The sequence below is a fragment of the Puma concolor genome, chromosome A3 (genome assembly GCF_028749965.1).
Source record: "Puma concolor isolate L17-30 chromosome A3, mPumCon1.1.hap2, whole genome shotgun sequence".
Taxonomy (NCBI): domain Eukaryota; kingdom Metazoa; phylum Chordata; class Mammalia; order Carnivora; family Felidae; genus Puma; species Puma concolor.
The window spans coordinates 79,136,250-79,163,180 of record NC_141669.1 but is presented as its reverse complement, the minus strand read 5'-3'; the positions used below and the strand labels follow the sequence as shown (position 1 = coordinate 79,163,180).

The 26,931-nt window shown below is 37.6% G+C and overlaps 1 protein-coding gene across 2 annotated transcripts in view; it reads left to right on the top strand.

The window, feature by feature from the left end:
- Nucleotides 1-26,931, top strand: part of TMEM131 (transmembrane protein 131) — a 239,982-nt gene that overhangs the window by 147,279 nt on the left and 65,772 nt on the right. Inside the window, exons 6-11 of one of the 2 annotated variants that reach the window (XM_025932297.2) lie at nt 7,390-7,506; nt 9,777-9,899; nt 15,211-15,291; nt 17,507-17,657; nt 17,762-17,818; nt 18,755-18,816. In XM_025932297.2, the coding sequence (XP_025788082.2) occupies nt 7,390-7,506; nt 9,777-9,899; nt 15,211-15,291; nt 17,507-17,657; nt 17,762-17,818; nt 18,755-18,816 (591 nt within the window). Of the gene's footprint in view, nt 1-7,389; nt 7,507-9,776; nt 9,900-15,210; nt 15,292-16,608; nt 16,731-17,506; nt 17,658-17,761; nt 17,819-18,754; nt 18,817-26,931 lie in introns of those variants that run through there. The other variant, XM_086701269.1, reaches the window with a different exon arrangement.

The following is a 26,931-nucleotide window of genomic DNA, read 5'->3' as shown; positions in this document are numbered from 1 at the left end:
ACTCAGTGTGTTGTATACTTTCATATGTTTTTGTATCATTATTAGTGTGTTTTCATTTCAGCTAGAATTCTTTTCAGCATTTCTTGCAAAGCAAGTCTAGAGGTAATGAACTCCCTCAGAATTCTCCAGTGAATTGTTAGTCCAGGAAAGTCTTTATTTCTGCTTTGCATCTGAAGGATAACTTTGCCAGATAAGAGTATTCTTGGCTAGCAGTTTTTTCTTTCAGTACTTCGAATATGTCATCTCACTCCTGGCCTATACAGTTTCTGCTGAGAAATCACTAATATAGCCTCATGGAATTCTTTTGTAGGTTACAATCTTTTTTTCCCTGGGTACTTTTAGGATTCTGTTTTTATCTTTGAGTTTTGACACTTTGATTATACGATGTGTTGGAGAAGGTCTTTTGCATTGAGTTAATAGGGTTATCTATTAGCTTTATGAATATAGATGTCCAAGCTTCTCCCCAAGTTTGGGAAGTTCTCACCTATTATTTCTTTGAATAAACTTTCTACCCTCTTCTCCCTCTCTTCTCTGAAACTCTAATTATTATATTTGTTCTTTGATGGAAAACCATAGACCTGATAGGCTTTCATCACTCTTTTTGACTCTTTTTCCTTTGTTCTGCTCTAATGGGTTAATTCAAAATTTCTAGATCACTTATTTGATCTTCTGTTTGCTTCACTCTGCCACACATGCTGTCTAGTGCTTTTTATTATTATTATTATTTAATTTCAGCCATTGAAATCTTAAGCTCCAGAATTTCAGTTTGGTTCTTTCCTAAATTATTTCTTTTCTTTGTTAAATATTTCATTTTGTTTGTGTGTTATTTCCTAATTTCATTGAACAGCCCTTCTGAATTTTCTTATAGATCATTGAATTTGTTCAAAAGAACTACTTTGAATCTTTTATCAGCTAGTTTGCAAAATTCTGTGTTTTTTGGTTGTTGGAGAATTACTATTTGTGACCACATTGTTTTGATTTTTCATGTTCCTTGTAGTTTTGCATTTCCACTTCTGCATTTGAAGTAACAGACACATTTTTAAATCTTTACTAGTTGTCTTCAGATGGGGTAATAATAACAGCACCAACTGTTATATTTGTTAGTGCTGTTATATTTGGGTTTTCTCCACCTTTTGGATTTTCCAGAAAATAGTGCTCAAGTTTGTGGTTTCTCCCTTACCCACAGGTCCTACTGTTTTTCTGATAACAGTCCATTTACTGAACTTGCTCTCACCACTGCACTTGGGAGTGAGCACCAGGAGCCAGCTGCAGTGTGAGGGGAGATGGGGATTTAGCACTCAGGGCATTAGAGTGCCTATGGTATGGGGATCCTCAAGTAAAGTATTCCCAGAGGCTCATGGGCAGACTTCCTGCTGAAGTCCTGAGCACAGTCAGCAGGAACTGTGTACCTTTAATGCCCTTTGATATTCTTATCTGTCCCTTTCCTGCTCTGCTCCCACCTCCAGTTTTGGAGGTCCTGCCTCAGTACTCTGGGTGCGCTGGAGAGAAACGGGTTTCCCATGCCATGTCCTGCACAACTCACATAGCCAGGTACTCATTGACTGCTATCCTTTTCTCTTGTGGGTGAGGTCACCACTGCTGGATAATTTATTCCCATGGAGTGTTGCCTTGGCAGGGTAGTTCCGGAAGAGGGAGTGGCACTGGGAAAATTCCTCTTAAGGTTTCCACTGTGACCAAACTTTTTTGTTTGTTTTTTTGTTTCAATGGCATAATGGAATATGTCCCCAGAAAGGCTGGACTTTTGCAATATCTCTCTTGTCCACGGGTATCTTCCTAGGTCGGTACTCTACAGATTTTTTTCCCCCACATGGCAAGAGTGGTTGGGACAAATGTACTGGTTCTGTAGCCCATACTAAAGTTTGTCCATCTACTACCAGATGTACAGGTGGTTGAGACAACTCCCAGGTCCCCTGGCATATGGTGCTGAATCCCACATTTTCCACAAAGGCACTTCAGTTTGTGGATGGATATCTAATCCATAGCTTAAATGCAGGGACCAAAAGGGGCACCCGGGTGGCTCAGTCAGTTGAGCTTCTGACTTTGGCTCAGGTCATGATCTCACAGCTTGTGGGTTCGAGCCCCGCATCGGGCTCTGTGCTAACAGCTCAGAGCCTAGAGCTGTTCTGGATTCTGTGTATCCCCTCTCTCTGCCCCTTCCCCACTCACACTCTGTCTCTCTCTCAAAAATAAATAATAAAACATTAAAAGCGGGGAAGGGACAGAAAGACACAATGTCTTTTGCTGCCATGATGGTGACATCACTCCTCCAATTTTTTTTTAATGTTTATTTATTTATTTTGAGAGAGAGAAATAGAAAGTGATGACCAGTGGGAGGGGCAAAGAGAGAGGGAGACAGAATCCCAAGCAGGCTTCACAACTGTGAGCACAAAGCCTTATGCGGAGCTTGAACCCACGAACCATGAGATCATGACCTGAGCGAAACCAAGAGTTGGACACTTAACTGACTGAGCCACCCAGGCACCCCATCACTCTTACAATTTTAAATAAGATAGTCAGGGCAAGCCTCATTCAGAAGGTGACATTTGAACAGACTTGAAGGAGGTAAGGGAGAGGACTGTATGGAAGGAAGTGGAATATATGGAAGAAGAACATTCCAGACAGAAGGTACAGGCAGTATAAAGGCTCCTATGTGAAAACACACCTGTATGCAAAGAGGACAGTGTGGTTAGCTAGGCCAGAGTGATCAAGAATGAGAGAAGTCAAGGGGAATAGGTAGGGTAGATTGTGAAGGGCTGTATAAGCTATGATATGAGGACTTTGGCTCTTATCCTGATTGAACTTGGAAGCCTTCATGGATTTGAGCAGAAAAATGAAATGATAGCTTACGTTTTGTAAGTATCACTACTTATCAAAAAGAGATCATACGGTACCTTGGTGGCTCAGTCAGTTAAGCATCCAACTCTTTATTTCAGCTCAGGTCATGATACCAGGGTTTGTGAGTTTAAGCCCCACATCAGGCTCCATGCTGGCAGTTCAGAGCCTGCTTGGGATTCCCTCCCTCTGCCTCTCCCCTGCTCGTGTGCTCGCTCTCTCTCTCAATAAGTAAAAAAACAAAAAACAAACAATGAAGAGCAAAGGGAGAATCAGGGACACCAGTTACATTAGCTGCTGCAGTACCCCATGGTAAGAAGACAATTACTCTGACAAGAGTGAAGAACTGAAGAAAGCTGTTGGATTTGGGATATATTTTGAAGATACAGCCAATAAGCTCTCCTGATGTGGGACTAAGAGAAAGAGAAGAGTCAAGATTGACTTTTTTTTTTTTCCCCAAGCTACGAAAGGACAGAATTGCCATCAACCGAGATGGAGAAGGCTGAGGATAGAGCAGGTTTCGGGAGTACAATCAGTAGTTCAGTTTTGGATGTGTTAGATTTGAGGTGTCCTTAGACATCCGAGTGCCAAGGACAGTTGGTGCCAAGGTCCAAGTGCCAAGTGACAGTTGGTGTCTGAGTTTGGATAATAAGAGAAAGGACCGAACTTGAAATGGAAGTTTAAGAGCCACCGGTGAAGATACAAAGTCGTGGACCTGGATGAGCTCACCAAGGGAGCCAGCCAGGGACTGAGCTGTGGTACAAAGGTGAGAGATACTTAGTTGCAGATAATGTTCGGTTAAAGCTAGCACACTTTGTTTGTTCTTCGTTACTTTTTATACTGTTTTCTAATTTTTTATCATACCAAATTCATCTAATTTAGAAAGTGTGTGGGAAAGAGGACAAAAGGATGATTTGTAGCAAATCTGATTAATTCTTATGGGAAGATTACATTCCTGAGTCTGACTTTGCTGTTCTGTTTTGTTATATCATGGTCACTTGGAATTAGATTTTCCCTGTTATTAAAAAAAGAAGAAAGGAAATATTTGTTCTATCTCAACATCTTCTTAAAGTACTGAGATAATAATGTACTCAAGTCTTGATAGGTATTGAGAACTGTCAAAGAGAACTTGTACTCATATCTAGACTCTTCTCTGTTCCACCCCATCTTCTTTCCCACCGGATAGAAATGACATCATGGAGCAAAGCCTCCATCTTCCATAGGAATTAAGCAGTGAGACTGGCCATATTTATGGTTTCTTTAATAATTAGGATCTCAGATATCATCTAATAAAACTGGCTTCCATTTTGAAATTAGGAGAAATTGAGACCTACAAAGGTTCAATGACTTGCCAAAATCAGTTTCTTTTTTTTGTTTTTTTTTTTGTTTTTTGTTTGTTTTTAATGTTAGTTTTGAGAGAGAAAGAGACAGTGCAAGTGGGATAGGGGCAGAGAGAGAGTGAGACACAGAATTCAAAACAGGCTCCCGGCCGTCAACCCAGAGCCCGACGCAGGACCCAAACCCACAAACCGCGAGATCATGACCAGAGCCAAAGTTGAATGCTTAACCAACTGAGCCACCCAGGTGCCCCTCAAAATCAGTTAATGGCAGAATTAGAAACTCAGATCTCCAATGTGTCACCTACTTACTCAAAACTAGATGTCCAGTTCTGGTAGTAGCAAAAGGTTATGCTAAGAATTAAGCATTCCATGATGATTTTCCTTACCTTTTATAACTTAGATGGGCTTTTGAAAGATATTATTTAAATATTTACATACATTCCCATAAAAATTTTAAAGGAAACCAGTTTTTTCTCTGGCTGGATAAATTTCCCTGTAGTAAACCACAGGCCTTGTGAGTATCTTCATTGACATTAGAACTGTTGTCAATAGACAGCAACATGCAGAAGATTGAAACTAGACCACTTTCCCACACCATTCACAAAAATAAACTCAAAATGGATAAAGGACCTGAATGTAAGACAGGAAACCATCAAAACCCTAGAAGAGAAAGCAGGAAAAGACCTCTCTGACCTCAGCCACAGCATTTCTTACTTGACACATCCCCAAAGGCAAGGGAATTAAAAGCAAAAATGAACTACTGGGACCTTATGAAGATAAAAAGCTTCTGCACAGCAAAGGAAACAACCAACAAAACTAAAAGGCAACCAACGGAATGGGAAAAGATATTTGCAAATGACATATCGGACAAAGGGCTAGTATCCTAAATCTATAAAGAGCTCACCAAACTCCACACCCGAAAACCAAATAACCCAGTGAAGAAATGGGCAGAAAACATGAATAGACACTTCACTAGAGAAGACATCCAGATGGCCAACAAGCACATGAAAAGATGCTCAATGTCACTCCTCATCAGGGAAATACAAATCAAAACCACACTCAGATATCACCTCACGCCAGTCAGAGTGGCCAAAATGAACAAATCAGGAGACTATAGATGCTGGAGAGGATGTGGAGAAACAGGAATCCTCTTGCACTGTTGGTGGGAATACAAACTGGTGCAGCCACTCTGGAAAACAGTGTGGAGGTTCCTCAAAAAATTAAAAATAGACCTACCCTATGACCCAGCAATAGCACTACCAGGAATTTACCCAAGGGATACAGGAGTACTGACACATAGGGGCACTTGTACCCCAATGTTTATAGCAGCACTCTCAACAATAGCCAAACTATGGAAAGAGCCTAAATGTCCATCAGCTGATGAATGGATAAAGAAATTGTGGTTTATTTACACAATGGAGTACTACATGGCAATGAGAAAGAATGAAATCTGGCCTTTTGTAGCAACATGGATGGAACTGGAGAGTGTTATGCTAAGTGAAATAAGTCAGGCAGAGAAAGACAGATACCATATGGTTTCACTCTTATGTGGATCCTGAGAAACTTAACAGAAACCCATGGGGAAGGGGAAGGAAAAAAAAAAAAAAAAGAGGTTAGAGTGGCAGAGAGCCAAAGCATAAGAGACTCTTAAAAACTGAGAACAAACTGAGGGTTGATGGGGGGTGGGAGGGAGGGGTGGGTGGGTGATGGGTATGGAGGAGGGCACCTTTTGGGATGAGCACTGGGTGTTATGGGAACCAATTTGACAATAAACTTCATATATTGAAAAAAAAAAACTGTTGTCAGTAGGAATACCATACTCATTGATTGTAAACAATTTTTTAACATTTTTAGATCTCTGAAATTTTGGGTTTAATTTACTCTTTTTTTAGTTTCTCAAGGTGGAAACATAGATTTCTGATTTGAAACATTTCCCAAAATAAGTATGCTTTATCTGCAGCCAGCAAATTTTGATATGTCGTGTTTTAATTTCTAGTTGATTCACAATATTTTAATTTCCCTGTGACTACCCCTTGGACCAATGGGTTATTTAGAAGTTTGTTAATTTCAAGCTACTTAGAGATTTACCAGGTATCCTTCTCTTACTGACTTTGGCTCAGATGTAACCTCCATCTAGTGTCTACAGCTTCCAGGGGTTATATACTCTGATTTTAGCCCACTGTCAGCTTTTAGCGGTGTATAAAAATTTTAGCTGAATTCTATTTACCCTCATATGGTAGCCTCATCTTCCCATTTTCTGCCATGGGTGAGCCATTACTCACATTCCATCTCTCCTTGGAAGTGCTTGTCTTTCCTTAAATTTTGAGCTACCTGATATGCAAACTCTGTGATAGGGTCAAGAAAAGTTACATTTTTGTAGATTATCCTTTTGGTTGTTGATAATGCACAGGAAATGCTCCATCCAGCTTTCTGCTTCCTGAGGTGAAGCCAGAAGTCTCAATGCCAGGTATTTTAAGCTACAATTTGGGGAGTGTTTTAGAGTTCAAGCCATAGAGGCAAATGAGAAAGGTTGATGACTTTACACATTAAAATGCATCATAAGGCTTCATCACAGACAGAACTACAGTCACAGTCCCTTGAACTCCATGGAGTAGCCCTATTGTTTTGTTGTAATAAAGTTTTATTTCACTAACTACAATGACATTCTCAACCTGTACAAGAAAACAGGAGTGAGTTTCTGTGCATATTGTCACTCCTGCCTTCTTTCCTAATTTAAGTTGCTGGCACATACAGCGCCATGTGTGAATGGCTGACAGAGGTCAAGGGGTTAAGGCGTGGGCTTATTTCTTCTTTGGAATAGTACAAGTTGTTGTTTAGTTGTAGAGTAGTACATCTATATAAGAAGCTCAGCCTCAGCTCAACTCCTACTGAATTATGTGATGATGGAACAGTCTGTAATTAGGTACTTCATTCCAGCCTAATGATTGTTGAATGAACAGCATCTAATTGGTAATTGATAAAGCTGTGTGACTGTAGACATCAGTATGAAGACATCGTTTTTATTATTTTTCATTGCAGAATAATTTGGCTAATTTAAAGCTTAAACCTTCAGTGGGAGAAGCTAGTTCATGGAAATGATTGTGAGATGATTGCTTTACAAATTTCAGCTATTTAATTGTGGTCAGCATAATCGGATTTTTTAGTTACTCATTTATTTGTTGCTCTTCTTTTTCAGAAAATACTTCCAGGAGGAAATACGTCATTTGATGTAGTTTTTCTTGCAAGAGTAGTGGGAAATGTAGAAAATACTTTATTTATTAACACGTCCAATCATGGGGTATTTACTTATCAGGTAAGAACCAGGACTAAATCTTTTACTTATTTTATAAAATATCGTTCTTATCTCCAACCTATCCTATGACTCTCTTTAAAAACTCAGGGATAATAGGAAATGTGAGAGTTTAGACTGAGAGCATTTTTATTCACTGCTTTGTCTGTGACTAGCCCCTATCAAATCAGACTGAACAAATGATCTTTTAAAGCTATAGCTAAAGTTTTAATGTAAGATTGTTGGCAAAAGAATAGTAAAAAATATTTTATAATAATTTTTTTAATTTTTATTTTGCACATTTATGAAGCGTACTTGATAATAGTTTCAAAATTAAAACATGCATGCTCCCTTTTCTTTAGTGAATAGATTGCTTAAAATTTGTTCTTATTTTCTCTGTGTAATGTTTAGGTTATTAGAGATTGTTAATGTCTTATGAGTCAAGATTTTTATAATCAAGGTTATCAAGATTGTTAAGAAGAATTGCTTCTGTGGCACTATACTACATACTTTACAAACATTTCTGCATGCGTTATAGATACTGTTATTCTCATTCGTTTAGATAAGGAAGGTGAAGCTTAGAAAGGTTAAGTAGTTTGTTCAGATTATGCTACTAATAGATTATTAAGCAGGGATTCAAACCCATGCCTTTATAACTACAAAGACCATCCTATTAACCACTGTGTTATACTGAGCATAGAACACAGTGTTTTAACTCCTTACTTAGATAATGTCCTACTTTACAGTTTTTATGATTTTGTTTTTGAACATTTCTTTTCTAGGACCCAGAACATACCACATATCTTGAGAATTCGTGTCAGTAAACCAATTAGTTAGGCACTTGTATTTATATACAGTGAATATGTCTTTAACAGTTGTTTAGTAGGCAACCTGTGTAGATGAATAACTTAGAAGTGCTATATAGATGATGCTTATTTAACATACACCTGTTGAGTAAATGAAGACTGTCATAAGAATATTACTACCATTGCCCTCTAGGGGCAGCCTAACCGACTTAGGTGGATGTGGCCAAGCTGTACTACTTGAGGGTTGTAATCGGTTTGTTCTCAAGCAGAGCCTCAGTGGCCCGCTGCTTTTCTTCACCTCTCCACATCTAGTCTTTCACAAAGTCTGCCTCCTAAATATATCTTGAGTCTAACTCTCTCCTCCACACTGCCACTGCTCTCTTCTAAGCCACCATTACCTCTCCCTGGGTTACACCATAGCCTCCAACAGGCCTTCCACTCCTCCACTGTCCTTACCATAGTCTGTTATTCACTGTAGTCGGAATGATGTTCTGTGAACATAAATCACATCTAGTCAACTTCCCCATGGAAATCTTTATGTCGTCCTATTGCTTTCAGAGCAAAATGTAAATTTGTGACCAAGGCCAACAAGGCTCTGAGGTTCTGACTCCCATATGTTCCTTCCATTCCATCCCATTTGACCATGCTTCTCATCTTATTCCTGATCTTCAAGTTAACCCCTTTCCTGCCTTGTTTCCTTTGTATACTTCCCCTCACCCAAATACACTCTTAGTGCTGGTTTGTTCTCATCTTGCATCAGCTCATAATCACTTCCCCAGAGAAGATGACCTTGACCATGCTCCCTAAAAGAATATCCCAGCCTCACCCCAGCCAGTTATTCTATATCACATTACCATTTTTTAAAAACTTTTTTATTGTTATTTAGTGTGCCTCTCATACTGGAATGTAAGTTGCATGAGGGCAGGCACATTATCTATCTTGTTTACTATTGAATCATTCACACTGTATATATTTGTGCCTAGCAAATCATAGGCACTTAAGAAATATTTGTCATTTGACTGATGGGCTCACTCTGTTTCGTCAACCCAGGACCTTGCTTTCTCATGTGGGAATGACCTGGAGCTGGATTTGAGAAATTGTTTGAGCCCTAGATCCATCTTCTTCTCATGGTTGGAATAAGGAAATCTTTTGATTCCCTGTTGCCTTCTTTTGTCTATTCTGTGAGCTCATGAAGGACTGCTATCATTTTAATTTCCAATATATTATAGAAATAATTCCAAATACACATATATGTAGTAAATCAAATATATAGCCAAATCAAGGATAGAAACCACATGTGTATTCTTTTTAAAGGTAGTCAAGATTTTTCCATCTAAATAAGACAAATCAGTTTTCCCTAGATCAATCAGTTATAACTATAAAAATGTTAGTTATGAAAGCAACCCAGATTGCATTTTTTTCTCCTTTAAAATAGGTATTTGGTGTTGGAGTTTAACCCAGATTGCATTTTTTTCTCCTTTAAAATAGGTGTTTGGTGTTGGAGTTCCAAATCCATATCGACTGAGGCCATTCCTTGGGGCCAGAGTCCCTGTGAACAGCAGTTTCTCACCTATAATAAATATACACAATCCTCACAGTGAGCCTTTACAGGTGAGTTTATGTTGATGATATTGAATGAGTTACATTTTGGTGGAAATTAATGCTTACCATGAAATCTCAGTTTGTTACAGTTTGCAAGACTATTTAAAATAATGGGATTTTATAGATGTATCAAAGAGTGGTTATTCTTTTAATGCAACTTGCTGTGGTCAGAATTTTTGATTACAATAGTCCAGGTATTGACTTTTTGGAACCACTTTTTAAACAACTGTGGTTTCTCTGGTGTTACAGTTTAGCAGGTCTGCATTTAACTTAAGAGTTTTCAACTACACAAGGCCATTGCTTTTCTGATGTAACGTAAATTTTTAAAACAGTTCATACTTATTTTTGGTAATAAGTTTTGGGTGATGGCAGCCTGGAAGTTAAAGTCTGAGGAAGGGTAAATATAGAATCACGATTAAAGCAAACTTATTTTTTGTTTAAAAAGTCCAACTCCTGGGATGCCTGGGTGGCTCAGTCAGCTGAGCATCCTACTCTCAATTTCCACCCAGGCAACGAACCCAAGGTCATGGGATTGAGCCTAGTATTGGGCTCCACGCTGAGCATGGAGTCTGCTTAAGATTCTCTCCCTCTCTGTCTTTCTCTTTCTCTTTCTTTGCACCCCTCCCCTGCTCTCTCTAAAGATGAGATGAGATGAGATGAGATGAGATGAGATGAGATGAGATGAGATGAGATGAGATGAGATGAGATAATCCAACTCCTAATTTTACTCAATCTGTTAGGTACTGATTGTTTTCAAATTTGACATCTCTCCTCACTAGTTCCTGGTCTCTTTTATAGTCAGAGTGGCAAGTGTCACTCCTTTATGTGTTTCCTAAAATCCCCACCATACATCCCGAGAGACTTCCAACTATGTGACATTTGCTGCCACTGTAGGTTCTAGTTGCGTTGTCTGGTTGAAAGGAGATGTGGATGCTTTCTGGAATAGTTTATAATATCCACACCCAGCCTCCCCAAAGTTCTTTAGGACCAGTACTGCAGGCCTTAACAGTAGCTTGAACATAACAGGAGGAGGGAAAATACTACATATTGTAGTAAGCTACAGAGCTTTGACAACCAAACTGATTCTTGTCATCCCAGAACCCCCGGTAGAAATGTTCATGAACAATGAAAAAGAAAATGTAGAAGAGAAAAAAATGAGATTTTTAGAGCCTGAATTGTGAAATTATATGCTAAGGTAGCAAAAAAGAGGTTTCTTCCCAACGTTTGGCTAACAATTAGGTGAGCATAACTACTAATAAAAATACTCTACCCAGATTTGAATTATTTTTAGCTAGATACTTTCATTACAAGAGAAGAAAAGTCTCTTGTGTCCTGTTTTTACAAGTGAAAAGTATTTGTATTTCCTCTTCATCACTCGATCATTTATATCCTTTTGCTAAATTTAGATAATAATGTATTTTCTCTGTTTTGGCAAACTTTTATCAGAAATTATATAGAAACCTCATAAATAAATTCCTGCTGCTTTCTTTCCTTGACTGTTTTTGGTCAACTTATTTTTGTTGTTGTTGATGTTCATCTAGGCTTTTTCTAGTTATAGTATTTTAATTCAAGAATATATACCACACTGGACTTTTCACCAGCATGCAGGAGAGCAAATGGAAAAACCAAAGCTGTCCTCTTAGAAAAAGTATAGATTTTTTTTTTAATGTTTATTTATTTTTGAGAGGAGAGAGAGAGAGCACACAGGCAGGGAAGGGGCAGAGAGAGAGGGAAACAAAGGATCTGAAGCAGGCTCCACACTGTCAGCACAGAGCCCGATGTGGGGCTTGAACTTAGGAATTCTGATATCATGAACCTGAGCTAAAGTTGGATGCTTAACCAGCTGAGCCACCCCAGTGCCTCACAAGTATAGGTGATTTATCTGAAAGGCACTCTTAACCTGATGGTTCTACAATAGGTTATACGGTGCCATTAGTCTTATCCTTAAATTTAAGAAAATACTGTAAACAGGAAATTGTATGTGATTTGTTTATTTTATATAAAACACAGATCCATTAGTATGTTCTCACTGAAAAAAAAAAAAAATGTTAACAATTCAAACATGTAAAGCAAAACTCCCCTTGAACTTCTTTTTTAATCCAGTGCTGTCCACTAGAACTTTCTTCGATGGTGTGTCTGTATCTGCTCTGTCCAGCAGCCACTAGCCACACGTGGCTAATGAGCAGTTGAATTTGTGGCTAGGGGTGGCTAAGAAACTGAACATTTATTTTCTTTTATTTCTGTAATTTTAAATGTAAATAACTCCAGGTATCTGGTAACTGTTGTGTTAGCTCAGCTCCAGTCCCAGCCCCTCCTCATAGATACTACTCATATGATCTTGGTGCACCAGATCAGACCTCATTCAGGGCACTTGTACACATATATGTGGACACACAAAAATAAACACTCTTTGCAAAAAAAATTTTTTACACGAACTATATTCTTTATATTTTGCCTTCGTTTTTTTTCTACACTTTATTAAATTAGAATAAATAGCACTGGACTTAAAATCAGTGGTATGTCACATTCCTAATTTTAATGTGATCTTTCCTTTGAATTTTATAATGTAGTCTTTTTCTGTACCCATTTCTTTATTCCTTTCCCGATAATCAGTAGTCTACCCTTTAATCTTCTGTTTCCACACATTGTTAGGTTTGTTTCCTTAATACCTTGGAAGTTGAAATGAATAATATGTGATGTCTTCTGGTTTTTTCAGAAAAGATTCTACAGTCACTCCATCAGTTAAGATGGTATTACTATTGGGGTACCTGAGTGTCTCAGTTAAGCGTCCAACTTTGGCTCAGGTCATGATCTCACAGTTCATGAGTTCAAGCCCCACATCAGGTTCTCCACTGCTAGCACGGAGCCTGCTTTGGATCTTTGTCTCCCTCTCTCTGCCCCTTCCCTGCTCACATGCTTTCACTCTCTCTCAAAAATAAATAAACATTAAAAAAAAAAAAAAAAAAGATGGTATTACTGTCAATACAACTGGGACCATAGGGGAACACTGTACTAAATCAAAAGGTAGGTAATAATACTTAGGAAATCTTAGCTCGTTAGTTTTTGCTAAATGCATTACTCTAACAACATAACACACAAAACCTTTAAGTTCATACTAAAGCATTGCTGTTTTTCCTGCATTGTCCTTTCTTATGTATTCCTGAAGGACTTATGTGATAAAACAAGTGAAGGTTTTCCACCCATTCTTTTACTTCACTCCACATTTGAATTTAATTAATATATTATTTCTTTTTAAGAGATAGGGTTACCTGCCTTGAAAGGAAAGTCTCCAACGGAGGACCTGGGTGGCTCAGTTGGTTAAGCGTCCAACTTGGCTCAGGTCATGATCTCGCTGTTTGTGAGTTTGAGCCCTCCATTGGGCTCTAGTGCTGACAGCTCAGAGCCTAGAGCCTGCTTCGGATTCTGTGTCTCCATCTCTCTCTGCCCTTTGCCCGCTAATGCTGTGTCTCTCTCTCTCTCATAAATAAACATTTTTAAAAATTAAAAAAAAAAAAAAAAGGAAAGTCTCCTGCCATATGACCCATTCTATCCCTAGGTATTTACCCAAGAGAAAAGAAAGCAGATGTTCACACAAAGACTTATACAATGCAGTGTTCATAGCACCTTTATCCATAATGACCAAAAACTGGAAACAACCCACATGTCCATCAGTAGGTGAATGGATCAATAATTGTGGCATAGCCATAAAATTGAAAAGAAATGAACTCTCCATTCCATCCACGTTGCTACAAATGGCCAGATTTCATTCTTTCTCATTGCCAAGTAATATTCCATTGTATATATAAACCACATCTTCTTTATCCATTCGTCAGTTGATGGACATTTAGGAACTGGAGAGTGTTATGCTAAGTGAAATAAGTCAGGCAGAGAAAGACAGATACCATATGTTTTCACTCATATGTGGATCCTAAGAAACTTAACAGAAGACTAGTGGGGAGGGGAAGGGGGAAAAAAAAAAGTTACAGAGAGGGAAGGAGGCAAACCATAAGATACTCTTAAATACTGATAACAAACTGAGGGTTGATGGAGGGTGGGGGAGAGGGGAAAGTGGGTTGATAGGCATTGGAGGGCACCGGTTGGGATGAGCACTGGGTGTTGTATGGAAACCAATTTGACAATAAATTACATATATAAAAATAAAAGAAATGAACTATTAATACATACAACAACATGATGAATCTCAAAATAATTACACCAAGTTAAAGCAGCTTGACACAAGAGTATATACTGTATGATTCCATTTATATAAAGCTCTAGAAAATACAAATTAATCTAGAGTGGCTGAGCTCAGCTCATTGGTTGCCTAAGGATATAGGGGGACAGAGAGAGACAGGTAGATTGCAAGGGGCATGAAGAAAATTTGGAGATAATGGGTATATTTAATGTCTTAATTGCAGTGGTAGCTTCACGCCTGTATATGTATGTCAGAATTTATCAAGTTGTACAGTTGAAATATGTGTTGTTTATTGTATATCAGTTATACCTCAGCAAAATGGTTTTTAAAAATCATGAGTATAGATACAAGCCACAGAGGTATTATTAATGGTTCCTATGGTTTTGCCACCAAGAGAAACCAGATATTGTCATAGTGCTTTAAAAATGTTACATATATCTCACTATTTCACTATTCTTCACTATTTCACAATTATAGTGGTTATTAGATCTGCTAAAGCTTGTTATAAATGTGTGAATAAAGAAGCATTTGTGTAACTACAAGAAATATAAAATTTATATTTCTAAAATTTGATAATTTCCATAACTATTTTTCCTTTGAAAATAAAAAGTGTTCTATGGATAGATTTTCTTTAATCCAGTGTCTGAAATAACTATACTGTTTCTAACTTTAATGTTTTAAATTTATCTTGTTTTAATTAAAAATAATCACCATTGGGGAGCCTGGATGGCTCAGTTGGTTAAGCATCCAGCTTCAGCTTGGGTCATGATCTCATAGTTAATGAGTTTGAGCCCTGCATCGGGCTCTGTGCTGACAGCTCTAAGCCTGGAGCCTGCTTCGGATTCTGTGTCTCCCTCTGTCTCTCTTCCACTCCCCCACTTGCACTCTGTCTCTCTGTATTTCAAAAATAAATAAATGTAAAAAAAAAAAAAATCATCAGTGCTCACACATCTGAAGCACTGACTCCAGTGATAAGACATGAGACTTATCCTACTTTTTTATATCTATAAACATTTTTAAATTTTTCTAAGACATAGGATGTCAGACTTATTTCTATATAACAGCAAATCACTTGGGTTGAGAATATGATTTTGAGCTTAACCATCATGTCCCGTTTCATCACAGGTTGTAGAAATGTACTCTAGTGGAGGAGATCTTCACCTAGAACTCCCAACAGGTCAACAAGGAGGCACCAGAAAACTGTGGGTGAGTGCTGGCATATTTCTCTCTCGATTACTTGCTCAAATACACCAGAAAATGGTTTAACTTCCTATCACATGAATAAATGTGGGTGACTCCCCCTTAATAATATCTTAATATTAAATTTACATCATATATTCTTGAAAATTGGATGATACAGGGAGAGAAAAGTATAAGTAATTTTTGGAAAGAGCAGTGAACAAAATTGGTGGGAGCTTTAACCCACTGTGTAGAAGAGATTTCAACTATCCACAGAGTTATATTGGTAAAGTTGTCTCTGACTCTAACAATTTATAATGTGCTTTTTATACTAAGATTTAAAAAAAAAAAACCTCTGGGAAGGATCCATTATATGTTTGAGGTAGAGAATTGAACTTTCAGACTTATTGTTGATAGAGATGACGTTTTTGGAGGGAATGTAGTCAAGCCCTTGTGACGACATAGAAAATTTTAAATTCTTAGGTGATCTACATCTACCTTTAATATTATTGACTATTTAACACTAGTTTGTGTCAATGCTTAGAGAACCCCTGTTTCTTAGAAAATACCAGGAAATATTAATCAATGAATGTGTAGCAACTACCTTATTTGTGAAGTTTCCTGCCTTAGGAGAGTTTTTCTTTAAATGTTGTTTACCAAGCTTTAATCAAAGAGGGGAAAGGCACAGTAAACACAGTTCTTATACTGAGGGCACTCTAATCATTGCTTATCCATAATTGAAGACAACGGACTTTACCACTATGAATGAGTTCTGAAGATCAGATTTATTTATTAATTGCTCTGTTAAACACACGTAGCCTCTTGTTCTGTCTTCTGACCAGTCTCAACCAAGGAAGGGATGCAGAAGGGACATTTTTAGGATGTTCACTTGAGCAATTAGAAACAAATTTGTCAGGATTTGGTTAACTCCCCAGATATAGAAACACACTGGCAAATAGGAATATGTAATGGATGGTTCATTTATATCCTTTCACAAAAATGTTTTATCTTGAAATTACGTTATTGTTTGAAAAGCCTTTGAGAGAAGTAGTATATAAAACAATGCTTCAGAGAATTAACTATAAGCTATTAAGTTTGTATAATTCTACGTAGAAGAGCTAAGAATTTACTGTGAAATATAATTGGTATCTAATAAACATAAGAGAATTCATATTTCTAATTAGTTAAGAACTGTAATGAATGGTAGCAGAGATGGCATAATGTTTTAATAATCCCAGTGGCTGCAAGAAAAGATAAAGTTATTCTTCTTCCTACAAACATAGAGTAAAAGTAAAAGTCAATTGGCCTTGACCTCACCCTCAGCCCATTTCAGTGTACATAAGAAAAGCCCAGAGACCAAGTCAGCTCCCTAGAGATGGGGAAGTGGATGGTGCATCTCTTGTGGCCCCAGGAGGGTTCCAATCACTTCTTTCCTACTTTGAGGCTAAAAACTTAAGAGAATAGAGGTAAGTGAGATAAATAATAAATTCTAAAACATAGGGATTTCCTTAAATATGCCAGAAGGTATGTACAGAGAAATTCTGATGGTCCCAAGCAAGCCAGATTGTTGTAAAACCAGGAAAAGAAATCCATCTCAAAAAAAAAAATTTTTTTTTGCCCCAATAAACCTTCCCTCTAGTGTATTTGTCAGTGTTCTCTCATTACAGGCCTGAAAATTTTTCCATCTTCCTTGCTAAGAGACTTATTGAAAGCAGTTGGTCAACTGTGGATTTGCCTGAGAAGCTTTGTTGTGTTAGGTTTTAAATGAAAGGACAGAGAGAGTCCAAGCTCTCTTGATTATTATTTAAAGAGATTCCTGTAGATTTCTAGAAAAGGATTTCCCTTCAATGCTGACATCTCTATCTGGTGGAGAATCTTAGTACTGAATTATATGTCCAAGCATCACACTAAAAGATAACTGGTTTTATAGATTAATTCTATCTTTTAATGATAATTTTGCAACTGAAAATTTTATTTCTTTCACTTGGCTCAATTTTACATATCATGCTTCCTCAGTTCTAAGATGGGCTTCTTTCACATTGTAATATTCTTCACGTTGGAGTATGTGTTACAATCCATGGAATATATCCATTTAAATGGCAGTGTGTTGGTTTTTTTTTTTTCTTAGTAGGTATATAAAATAATAATGCATCCTCAGTCAATGTTGTTTTCTTCAAAAAACTATGGTGGCTTTTGCACCATCACAAAAGCCGTGCTACATTATGGTCTGTTAACTTGTCAGGAAATTCCTCCTTATGAAACCAAGGGAGTGATGAGAGCCAGTTTTTCATCCAGGGAAGCAGATAATCACACCGCCTTCATCAGAATAAAGACAAATGCTTCAGACAGCACAGAATTTATCATCCTTCCTGTGGAGGTAGAAGTTACAACAGGTTAGTAGAAAACCAGAGGAACAGTAAATGCATTTGTTTTGTATTCAGTACATCTTAACTTTGGGCAAAGAAAAATCTAATGGTTTACTTTTCTGTCTTCCAAGCTCCTGGAATTTATTCCTCAACTGAAATGCTAGATTTTGGTACACTACGAACACAAGGTAAAAAAAAAAGGGGGGGGGGGGGGGTTGGGAGAAGACAGTATTTTTATAAGTCTTTAAAAAACAAAAATACCTCTGTTCAGTGCTGAATGGCTCTACTTTTAACTCCTTTGTAGCTCAGCTTTGAAATTACTTGTCAGTGGGTTGCATGATCTTATAGAAACCTTCTTTGGGGAACTTCAAGCCCTCACAGGTTAATACCCCATTCCTCTGAGGGCTACCATTGCTTACCAGGTGGGAAAGCAAGGTCATAAGATAACTTAAGGGAATATTGAGGCACAAAGTAGTTTCTGAGTTTTTAAATCCAAGTTCTCACCTATTCAGTTATGCTTACTCCTTTTTTTAACAGTAAATAAGACGCGGGGGGAGCTTTACTTCTGGATTTTTATTTAGAAATGGATTACTCAGTTGCATTATAATAGCATAATGTTAAATTATGTCCCAGATGGTCAAAGAAAAAATTCAAATTCTAAAATTGAAAATGCTCTGGTTAAAGGATTTATTAAGGAAAAAATAGAAATACTTGTAATTTGGGATTTCTATGGACCATATGTAATTAGAAGTTGGTTGTTGAGGATTGGAGATCCCTTTTTGAAAATTAGATTTTTCACACTGATAATTTAACATTATTAATTTGCTTCCTTATGCTTTCCTAGAGAACTAAAAGATTAGTAATGTCTAATTTCACTAAAAAAATATGTTTTGTTCTGATTTTTGGTCTGGTTGTTTAGGAGGGGACAGTTCTTATACAGTGTCCTTGTGAGTAAGGTGATTGCTATTTATGAGTTAGGTGGAATCACATTCTTTTTATTAATGTGATTATAGTTCTTCTTCACATTCTAGAATAGATTCAATCTGATATCTAATAAGGTAAAATTCTAGTTTGCCATAAAGCACTTCTGTTAAAGAAATATTTCTTCTCTTCAATTTTAACAGATCTACCAAAAGTTTTAAACCTTCATTTATTAAATTCAGGAACAAAAGATGTACCAATAACAGTAAGTTTTTACTTATTTTCTCCTAATTTATATATTCTTTGTTTTTAAACTTATGACCACCTTAAAACTAATTAAACTCTTCCTCTAAAAGATTCTGTTCTTTGGTGGCCTAATGACACTTTGGTTCTAAGTGTGATGTGAGAAACCTGTTCTGCCTCTAACCACCAAATTTCAAAGATGAGAAGGAAAGTAGGTGATCTTCCCCAAGCTAAGTCTGAATCAAAGTTCCTGAGGTTCTTGTTGAGGCAGAATCATACAAGAGGCTTGTGGATTCTGATAAACCCTAGGATGTATGCCATGTGCAAAGAAAAACAAGTTATAAAGATTCCATCAGGTTTGGTTGTTAGACTTAAGGTATGGGTAAATGAAAAGGAAAAAAGGTTCAGATGAATTGGGAAGGGAAATAATAATAAAGCAAAGAGATATGGTAGGTAACATTAGAATGCTATTAACATCTGTCAAAGGTACCCCTTCCACCTGGCAGCTATTATAGTATACTAAATAGCAGACTATAAACTGAGGTCATCTCTTCCCCTCACACATGCACATAGAACAAGTGACTTTTATGTCTTACAGTGGAATTGAGGAGCCAGTACACAATTTTAGGGAAAAAAGTAAAAGAGAGCTATCTGGATTTTGCTTTGGCCCACAACCTCACCTTCTGGTGAAGTCCACAAGATACATACATAGGGAATAATGGAAAAAGAAAGCAGTACATTTTTATTATAATGTGTGCTGATTCAGAAGCCTAAATTCAGAGAAGTCTGATAAAATAATATAGATCAAAGGGGCATGAGACTTAAGGGACCTTTGTCCATCCAGGGCCAAACCCAGAGTTTACTGCCAACTGGTGGAGTAGACCAAAGAGAGAAGAGTTTATAAACCCTAAATGAGGGAGCAAGATTGGGTAACCATATTTTAAATTTTTTTTTAATGTTTTTATTTATTTTTGATACAGAGAGAGACAGAGCATGAGCAGGGGAGGGGCAGAGAGAGAGGGAGACACAGAATCTGAAGCAGGCTCCAGGCTCTGAGCTGTCAGCACAGGGCCTGACGCAGGGTTTGAACTCCCCGACTGTGAGATCATGACCTGAGCTGAAGTCAGACGCTTAACCAGTTGAGCCACCCAGGCACCCCAAGGGGGTAACCATATTTTAATGCACAGTGACTGTGCTCATGAGTGGGATCACATTCTGGGTGGTGTCCTGCCATCTGACCTAGTATTTCTTCCTGCTAGGTAGAAGAACTGGGGGAATGGGTTTTGTAGAATGCTTCCCCACTATGCAGTGGGCTGAAATTGCCCCACTTGGAGTTCCTGCCTGTCCACTCTTGGCAGCCTGAGAGCAGGCTGAGAGCAGTTGCCTGGGTCTGCCGTGATACATACCCATACCCCTCAAGGATCCTCAAGGGTTGGGACCCCACTGCAGGTGACAAGGAACAGCTCTTTTGACCTGGCCACCCTGATACCATTGAAACAAAACACAAAAGCAGCGAGCAGCAGCATTATGTCCCTTGTTTTTGTTATTTTTCTTCTTTGATAGCAACAAAGGTCCCTTAGTCTATGTATTTTTATATGCTTGCTTTCAAAAATATATATTCATTTTTTTATTTAGTGACTTTGTTTTTTTTAATTCAGTTTTTTGAAAGATTGTCATCAAAGTCTCTATGGAATGAAATTGTCAGCATGTTCTCTGGTAGTGACCTTTTACATAAGAAAATATTACAGTGAATGTTCCTGTGTATAATTTCTTTTTAATTCCTATTTATAGCAATAATTAATTACACTTTTCAAAAAATACATAATGGTGATTGTTGCTATATTAAGTGATTAGTGATTGGTTTTGGCTCTTTATAGTGAAATTTTCACAAATCTATAGAAAAATAAGCAAAATAAGGACAGTATAAATGTTTCTAAAAATATGAGTTGCATGTATGTTAATGCAAACACCCTTCCTAAACAAGGACTGTTCTGCAATAATATGCTTTGTTTTCTTTGTTTGATGTTAAAATATCAGTTATTTTATAAAGGTAGTAGATAGCTGTTTTGCTAGTGTTGTGGTTTCCAATAGAATGAGTTGGAAAGTATTCTCTCCTTTTGGGGCAAGAATTTGTGAAGGATTGTCGTTAACTCTTCTTTAAATGTTTGGTAGAATTCACCAATGAAGTCCACTGGGCCTGGACTTTTATTTGTGGGAGGTTTTAGAATTCAATCTCTTTAGGCCTATTCAGATTTCTATTTCATCTTGGTCGGTTTCAGTGACTTATGACTTTTCTAGGAGTGTTTTCATTGCATCTCAGTGTTCTAATTGGATGGCATACCACTGTTCATAGTGTTCTCTTCTAATACTTTTCTTTTTTCCCTGTGAAGTAGATGGTAACATCCCATTTATCATTCTTGATTATAATTAATTTAGTCTTCTCTATATTTGAAAAGTATTTTGAGTCAGTCAAGCTAGAGGTTTGTCAATTTTGTTGGTCTTTTCAAAGAACTAATGTATGGTTTTATTAATTTTCTCTATTTTTCTTTGTTTGCCATTAAAACATCCTTTTATTTGATGAATCAAGTAGAGAGTAGGACACTCCCTTTATTCCCCTGCCACTATCATCCTCACATTTGCAAACTAAAAAATTAGAAAACCTGTTAGTCTTCCCTCCCCAACCATAAACACATACACACACATCTTAGGTTTTACCAGTCAATGAAATGCAAAGGCCTTCTTATCACTGTTCTGTGTTAACATTTTAAAATCGTTCTTTACACCAAGAATTGTGATTCTTTTTGTTCAAAAGTCTCGAGGTTAATTTATCAGACTTTCCTCCATAATAGAGTATAATTCCTTCTGCTAGATATTTCAGATTGCTTTGGCTCCAGCCTACTTTTATCTTCTTTGAACTTTTTGATACTGATTTCTTTTGTAGCCCAATTGACCACATAGAGCACATGTACTGTATACATGGTAATGTAGGCACCACTCGTCCCAGTTCTTTTTCTCTCCAAAGCTCAAGTGTTTTCTCCACTGAGAAATCATCTGGTAGCATAGCTTCTTGGTGACACGTTCAGAGATACCTCTTTAGCTGTGGACGGCAGTTCATTTGCCTGTGGGGCAGACACTGGCTGTTGTTGATGGATCACCCTGCTGTTGCCTCAGTTTGAGATGTCAGATAATTTTTATTTTAGTGTGTTCTCCATGCTGTTTGCCCGTGAGTGGTTTCTTCCATCTGTAGCATGCCTTGCACCAAGCAGGGTCGTTAATGAGAACTTTCATGTCAGGCAGACTTCAGGCCTGCAGTCACTTCCCCAAATGTGAGGATTTAGAGATTTGATGGCAAAGTACCTTTACATAGCCCAAACAATCTTCTCTTTTTTTTTTTTTTTTTTTTTACATACAGTGAATGGACCAAAACAAATGTCTTTTACAATAAACATTTTCTTTAAAAGTGAAATTATCAATCTTAAGAATATGAATGAGAGGCACATGGGTGGCTCAATTGGTTAAATGTCCAGCTCTTGATATCAGATCAGGTCACAATCTCATGGTTCATGAGATCAAGCCCATGTAGGGTTCTCTGCTGACAGCCTGGAGCCTGTTTTGGATTCTGCGTCTCCCTCTCTTTGCTCCTCCCCCACTTGCGTTGTCTGTCTGTCTGTCTGTCTCTCTCTCTCAAAAATAAATAAATAAACATTTTAAAAAATTATTTTAAAAAAAATGAATGAAAAAATACTGTTGTATTCAGTTCAATTATAACAGAATTAAAGAGGCAGTTTTAGGATACATTATAAGTGAACATTTTTGTTGTTACTATGGGTTATGCACTGTGCTAGTTTCTTTACATAGATTACCTTATTCAATACAACAGTCCTATAAAGTACACAGGTTCTAGTTTTCCAAATAAGGGAAATGAATCAGCTTTTTTTAAATTTTTTTTTTTAACGTTTATTTATTTTTGAGACAGAGACAGACAGAGCATGAACGGGGGAGGGTCAAAGAGAGAGGGAGACACAGAATCTGAAACAGGCTCCAGGCTCTGAGCAGTCAGCCCAGAGCCCGACGCGGGGCTCAAACTCACGGGACCGCGAGATCGTGACCTGAGCCGAAGTCGGATGCTTAACCGACTGAGCCACCCAGGCACCCCTGAATCAGCTTTTTTTAAAAGTGACTTCTTCAACCATAAAAACTCAAAAGTTACTTGAAGGTATATTGGTATATAATGACACCATCAAGTCTTTATAAATATATCATTTTAATTTCATATTCAGTATTTCTACTAAAAATCTTTTAATCTATAATATATGTCTGTATATCTGCATTTGTAGCTACGTATGTATGTATTTTTCCTAATATCCAGAGCCTACACTCTGCCAGTGTTTTGTTAGTTTCTTCTTACTTCCTCATTCATTATTCCGTTTAATGGGCGTCAACTATATGCCAGCTTCCGTGCAAGGTGTGTGAGAACATAGCAGTAAATCAGATAGCCAAGGTTCCTGCCCCTATTGAGCTCACTTTTTAGCTGTGAGACTGATGACAGACAGGTATGCAACAAAATTGTAAATCAAACCAAGTTCTAACAAAGAAAGAAACAGAATAGAATGTAAGTGAGGGAGGGAGATGGTTAGACAGGGTTGTCTCAGAGGAGCTGACATTTGAGGTAATAAATGAAGAGTAAGAAGTTGGCACCCCTAAGAAAGCTAGCTGACAAGTGTTACCATCAAAGGGAACAGCGATTGCAAAGGCCTGAGGCAGAAACAACTTTGGATGTCCTGGGAAAGAAAGGAGGGTTGAACATAAAGGGAGGGCCAGAGGGTTGATCCTGGTTTTCTGGGCTCTGGGAGGTGTTTAGATTTTATTATAAGTGCAACAGCAAATTACAGAATTTTAAGCAAGGGAGAGACATCATTTGATTTATGTGTTATAAAGGTCTTAGTAGCTAGTTTGTGGAGAATTCACTGCAGGAAGTTAGGAGTCCATTGCAGTGGTCCACTTGAGAGGTAATGTTAGCTTAGACTTCTTACCTTATCAGCCAGGAAACAAACCCATCTACCATGGAAACTGAGTTATAAGAGAGCTTCCTAAGGTTTTTTCCTGTATCTTGCTACATAAAATGCCATACTTAGAGACTGACATATTTTTATAAATGTCCCACCTCTGTCCATTTCACAAATATATAATATCTTTAGGATGACCTAGGTATTGCCAGAAGCTGGAGGGTTGTTGGTTTTTTTTTAATTCCCCTTAAAGGAATTCAGAGTTTCTTCATCTTTCTAGATATGGGACTTCTGAGGCAAGCATCTGAAAATAAACAGTTCTCACCTGTTAATGGACAAGATACTCAGGTTCAGGCCTGTCTGACTTTGATTGTCTGTAATGCAACTTTGAGAATATGGTTTTTCCTCAACACTTAAAAAGCATTAATGCAATATAAATGATGGATTAAATTTGCTTTGAGATATCTTAAGAGGAACATTTGCATGAAGTTTCCTTACTAATTGATGAATAAGAATGACAGATATACTTTAATTTTACCAGTGTAAACTTGGTATGAGCTTTAATAAATTTGTGTATCCGTTGTTAGAAATACAATTGTTACATACTGGAAGGTTATTTTCCTTTTCAAATGTTTTTCTAAATAGTTTTAGAATGTGCTGGGCCTTTGAATCTCACTTGAGAGTTACTGAACATTAGTTGGGTATGAATATTGTGAGAAAAGGCTAGAACTATATTTAGAATATGTGCAAGCTGCCTTTCCCGGGAATCTTGCCATATTTTTTCTACTTCTCCATTATCTTTAGTATGCAACTGTTAGTAACTGATTCTAAAATAGATTGTTAGTGTAAATATGCTTAATACAAGTTAATGATTTTGTATATTTTTCATTTAAGGCCACCAGAATAGGAAAAAAAAAAAAAAAAAAACCAGAATGAGCCACTACTTAAATGTTTTGTTTGTTTACCTTTGTTTTTGATTCCTTGGAAAATGGATTTTTCCATTTTGTTGGGCTTTTTTTAATAATAAGTGAACAGTTCAGATCATTTATATAAAACTTGAGTCAATGGGGCCCCTGGGTGTCTCAGTTGGTTAAGCATCCAACTTTGAGTCAGGTAATGATCTCAGGGTTCATGAGTTTGAGCCCCGCATCAGGCTCGCTGCTCTCAGACAGAGCCCACTTCAGATCCTCTGTCCCCATGTCTCTTTCTCTGCTCCTCCCCCACTCGTGTGCACACTTTCCCTCCCTCCCTCCCTCTCTCTCTCTCTCTCTCTCTCTGTCTCTCTCTCTTTCTCTCCCTCCCCCTCCCTCGCTCCCTCCCTCTCCTTCTCAAAAATAAATAAAACATTAAAAAAGTGAGTCAATTGAATGTTTGCTTACTATTGATGCAATAAAGAGAGAAAGAGAGGAGAGAGTTAATAATACTGAATATAAAAATTTTCCTCTAGGGGCATCTGGGTGGCTCAGTTGGTTAAGCATCCTGCTTCTACTCAGGTCATGATCTCACAGTTTGTGAGTTCAAGCCCCACATTGGGCTCCATGCTGACAGCTCAGAGCCTGGAGCCTGCTTCAGATTCTGTGTCTCCCTCTCTCTCTCTTCCCCTGCCCTGCGCTTGCTCTCTCTCTCTCTCTCTCTCTCTCTCAAAAATAAATAAACTTAAAAAAAAAAAAAAAAGGAAAACAATTAAAAAAATTTTTTCCTCTGGTAAGGAAAATCTTAGAGTAATATGTTACATGTGAGAAAAACATTTTTCATCAAGTACTCTAAGCTCCTACTATTTACAGTGACTGTTTTAAATAAATAAATAGTTTTATTTAGCTATTTCTGTTATGGTGTTGTGCAGGCTAATAGCACTCAAAAGGTGTCGTCGTCATTACTAATGAACTGCTACTTGCAGTCTTTAAGCGTGTTTGAAAATGGTCAAGATTCCATTCCTACTCTGACACATTCAGTAGAGCATGTGGAAGTCCTCTGCAAACTACAAAGCTTTATACGATCATCTCTCTAACAAATCTTGACCTCAGGGTAAAAGTGCTCATTTGAAAAAAGAACAAAATTAATACAACCACCAAATTTTGTAAATAGATGGAATCTTAGAAAATACCTAATCTAATCCCCTAGTGTTTTACAAGCAGGAAAAATAAGGCCCAGAGTGGATGGGCAGCTTACTCAAACTGACACTTCTAGTTAAATACTTAATATCTTTTTTGTTGCATAAATTCATCAAATGGGATTGTCACGTACACTTCTGTACTGCTTTCCTTTCCTTTAGAAGTATTAGTGTAGGTATGTAATATATGAAACCTTCCCGTTTTATAGTCAAACTGCTTTGTTTTATTGTTAAAAATAACACACACACACACACACACACACACACACACTCTCTCTCTCTCTCTCTTTAAGGGATGAAGAGATTTGTATTTTAAACGATTGCTACTAATCGCAAGCATACTGATAAATATATCAATATGAACAAATCCACTTGCAGCCCCAGTTAGAGATTCCAAAGCAAATGAGAAGTTCAGAAGAAAGATAAAAGAGTTAAAATACCAAAAGACCCTGAGGCCAAGAGCTCAGGCTATTAAGATTTCCAGCTCAGAAAACTGCAGAACCATCCTTAGGGTCATCATTCCAGGCCCAGTAAAGACTAACAAGCATTGAGGAGGGAGACGCCCCACCATCTGGTAGTAAAAGCAGTGTCTGTAATCTTTATGTGTAACCAACTTTCTTCCCTGTGATAGCAGACCAGTGCAAAAGGAGTTTTTCTTCATACTCTCTCAGGTGCTTCTTGTATCTTCATTCCACCTTTGTAGTCAGATTCCACCTTTACGGATGTACTGAAGGGTGGGTAGGGAGACGGGGAAGAACTTGGTGACTTGCAGGGACCTGACTGCACCCATGTTAGCAGGCGTGTGCCTGGTGGGTGTCACAGAAAAGAACTGTGTTCTTTCTATGGGAAGCATCAGGCTTTGACAAGTTTATAAAGCCCCTGAAAAATCAGCAAAAAACTCCAGAAGCATTTTGAGACCAAAGTAAGATTCTAAATGAATTCTTTTTTTTTTTTTTTTTTTTGAGAGAGAGAGAAAGAGATAGAGCACATGAGCTGGAAAGGGGCAGAGAGAGAGAATCTT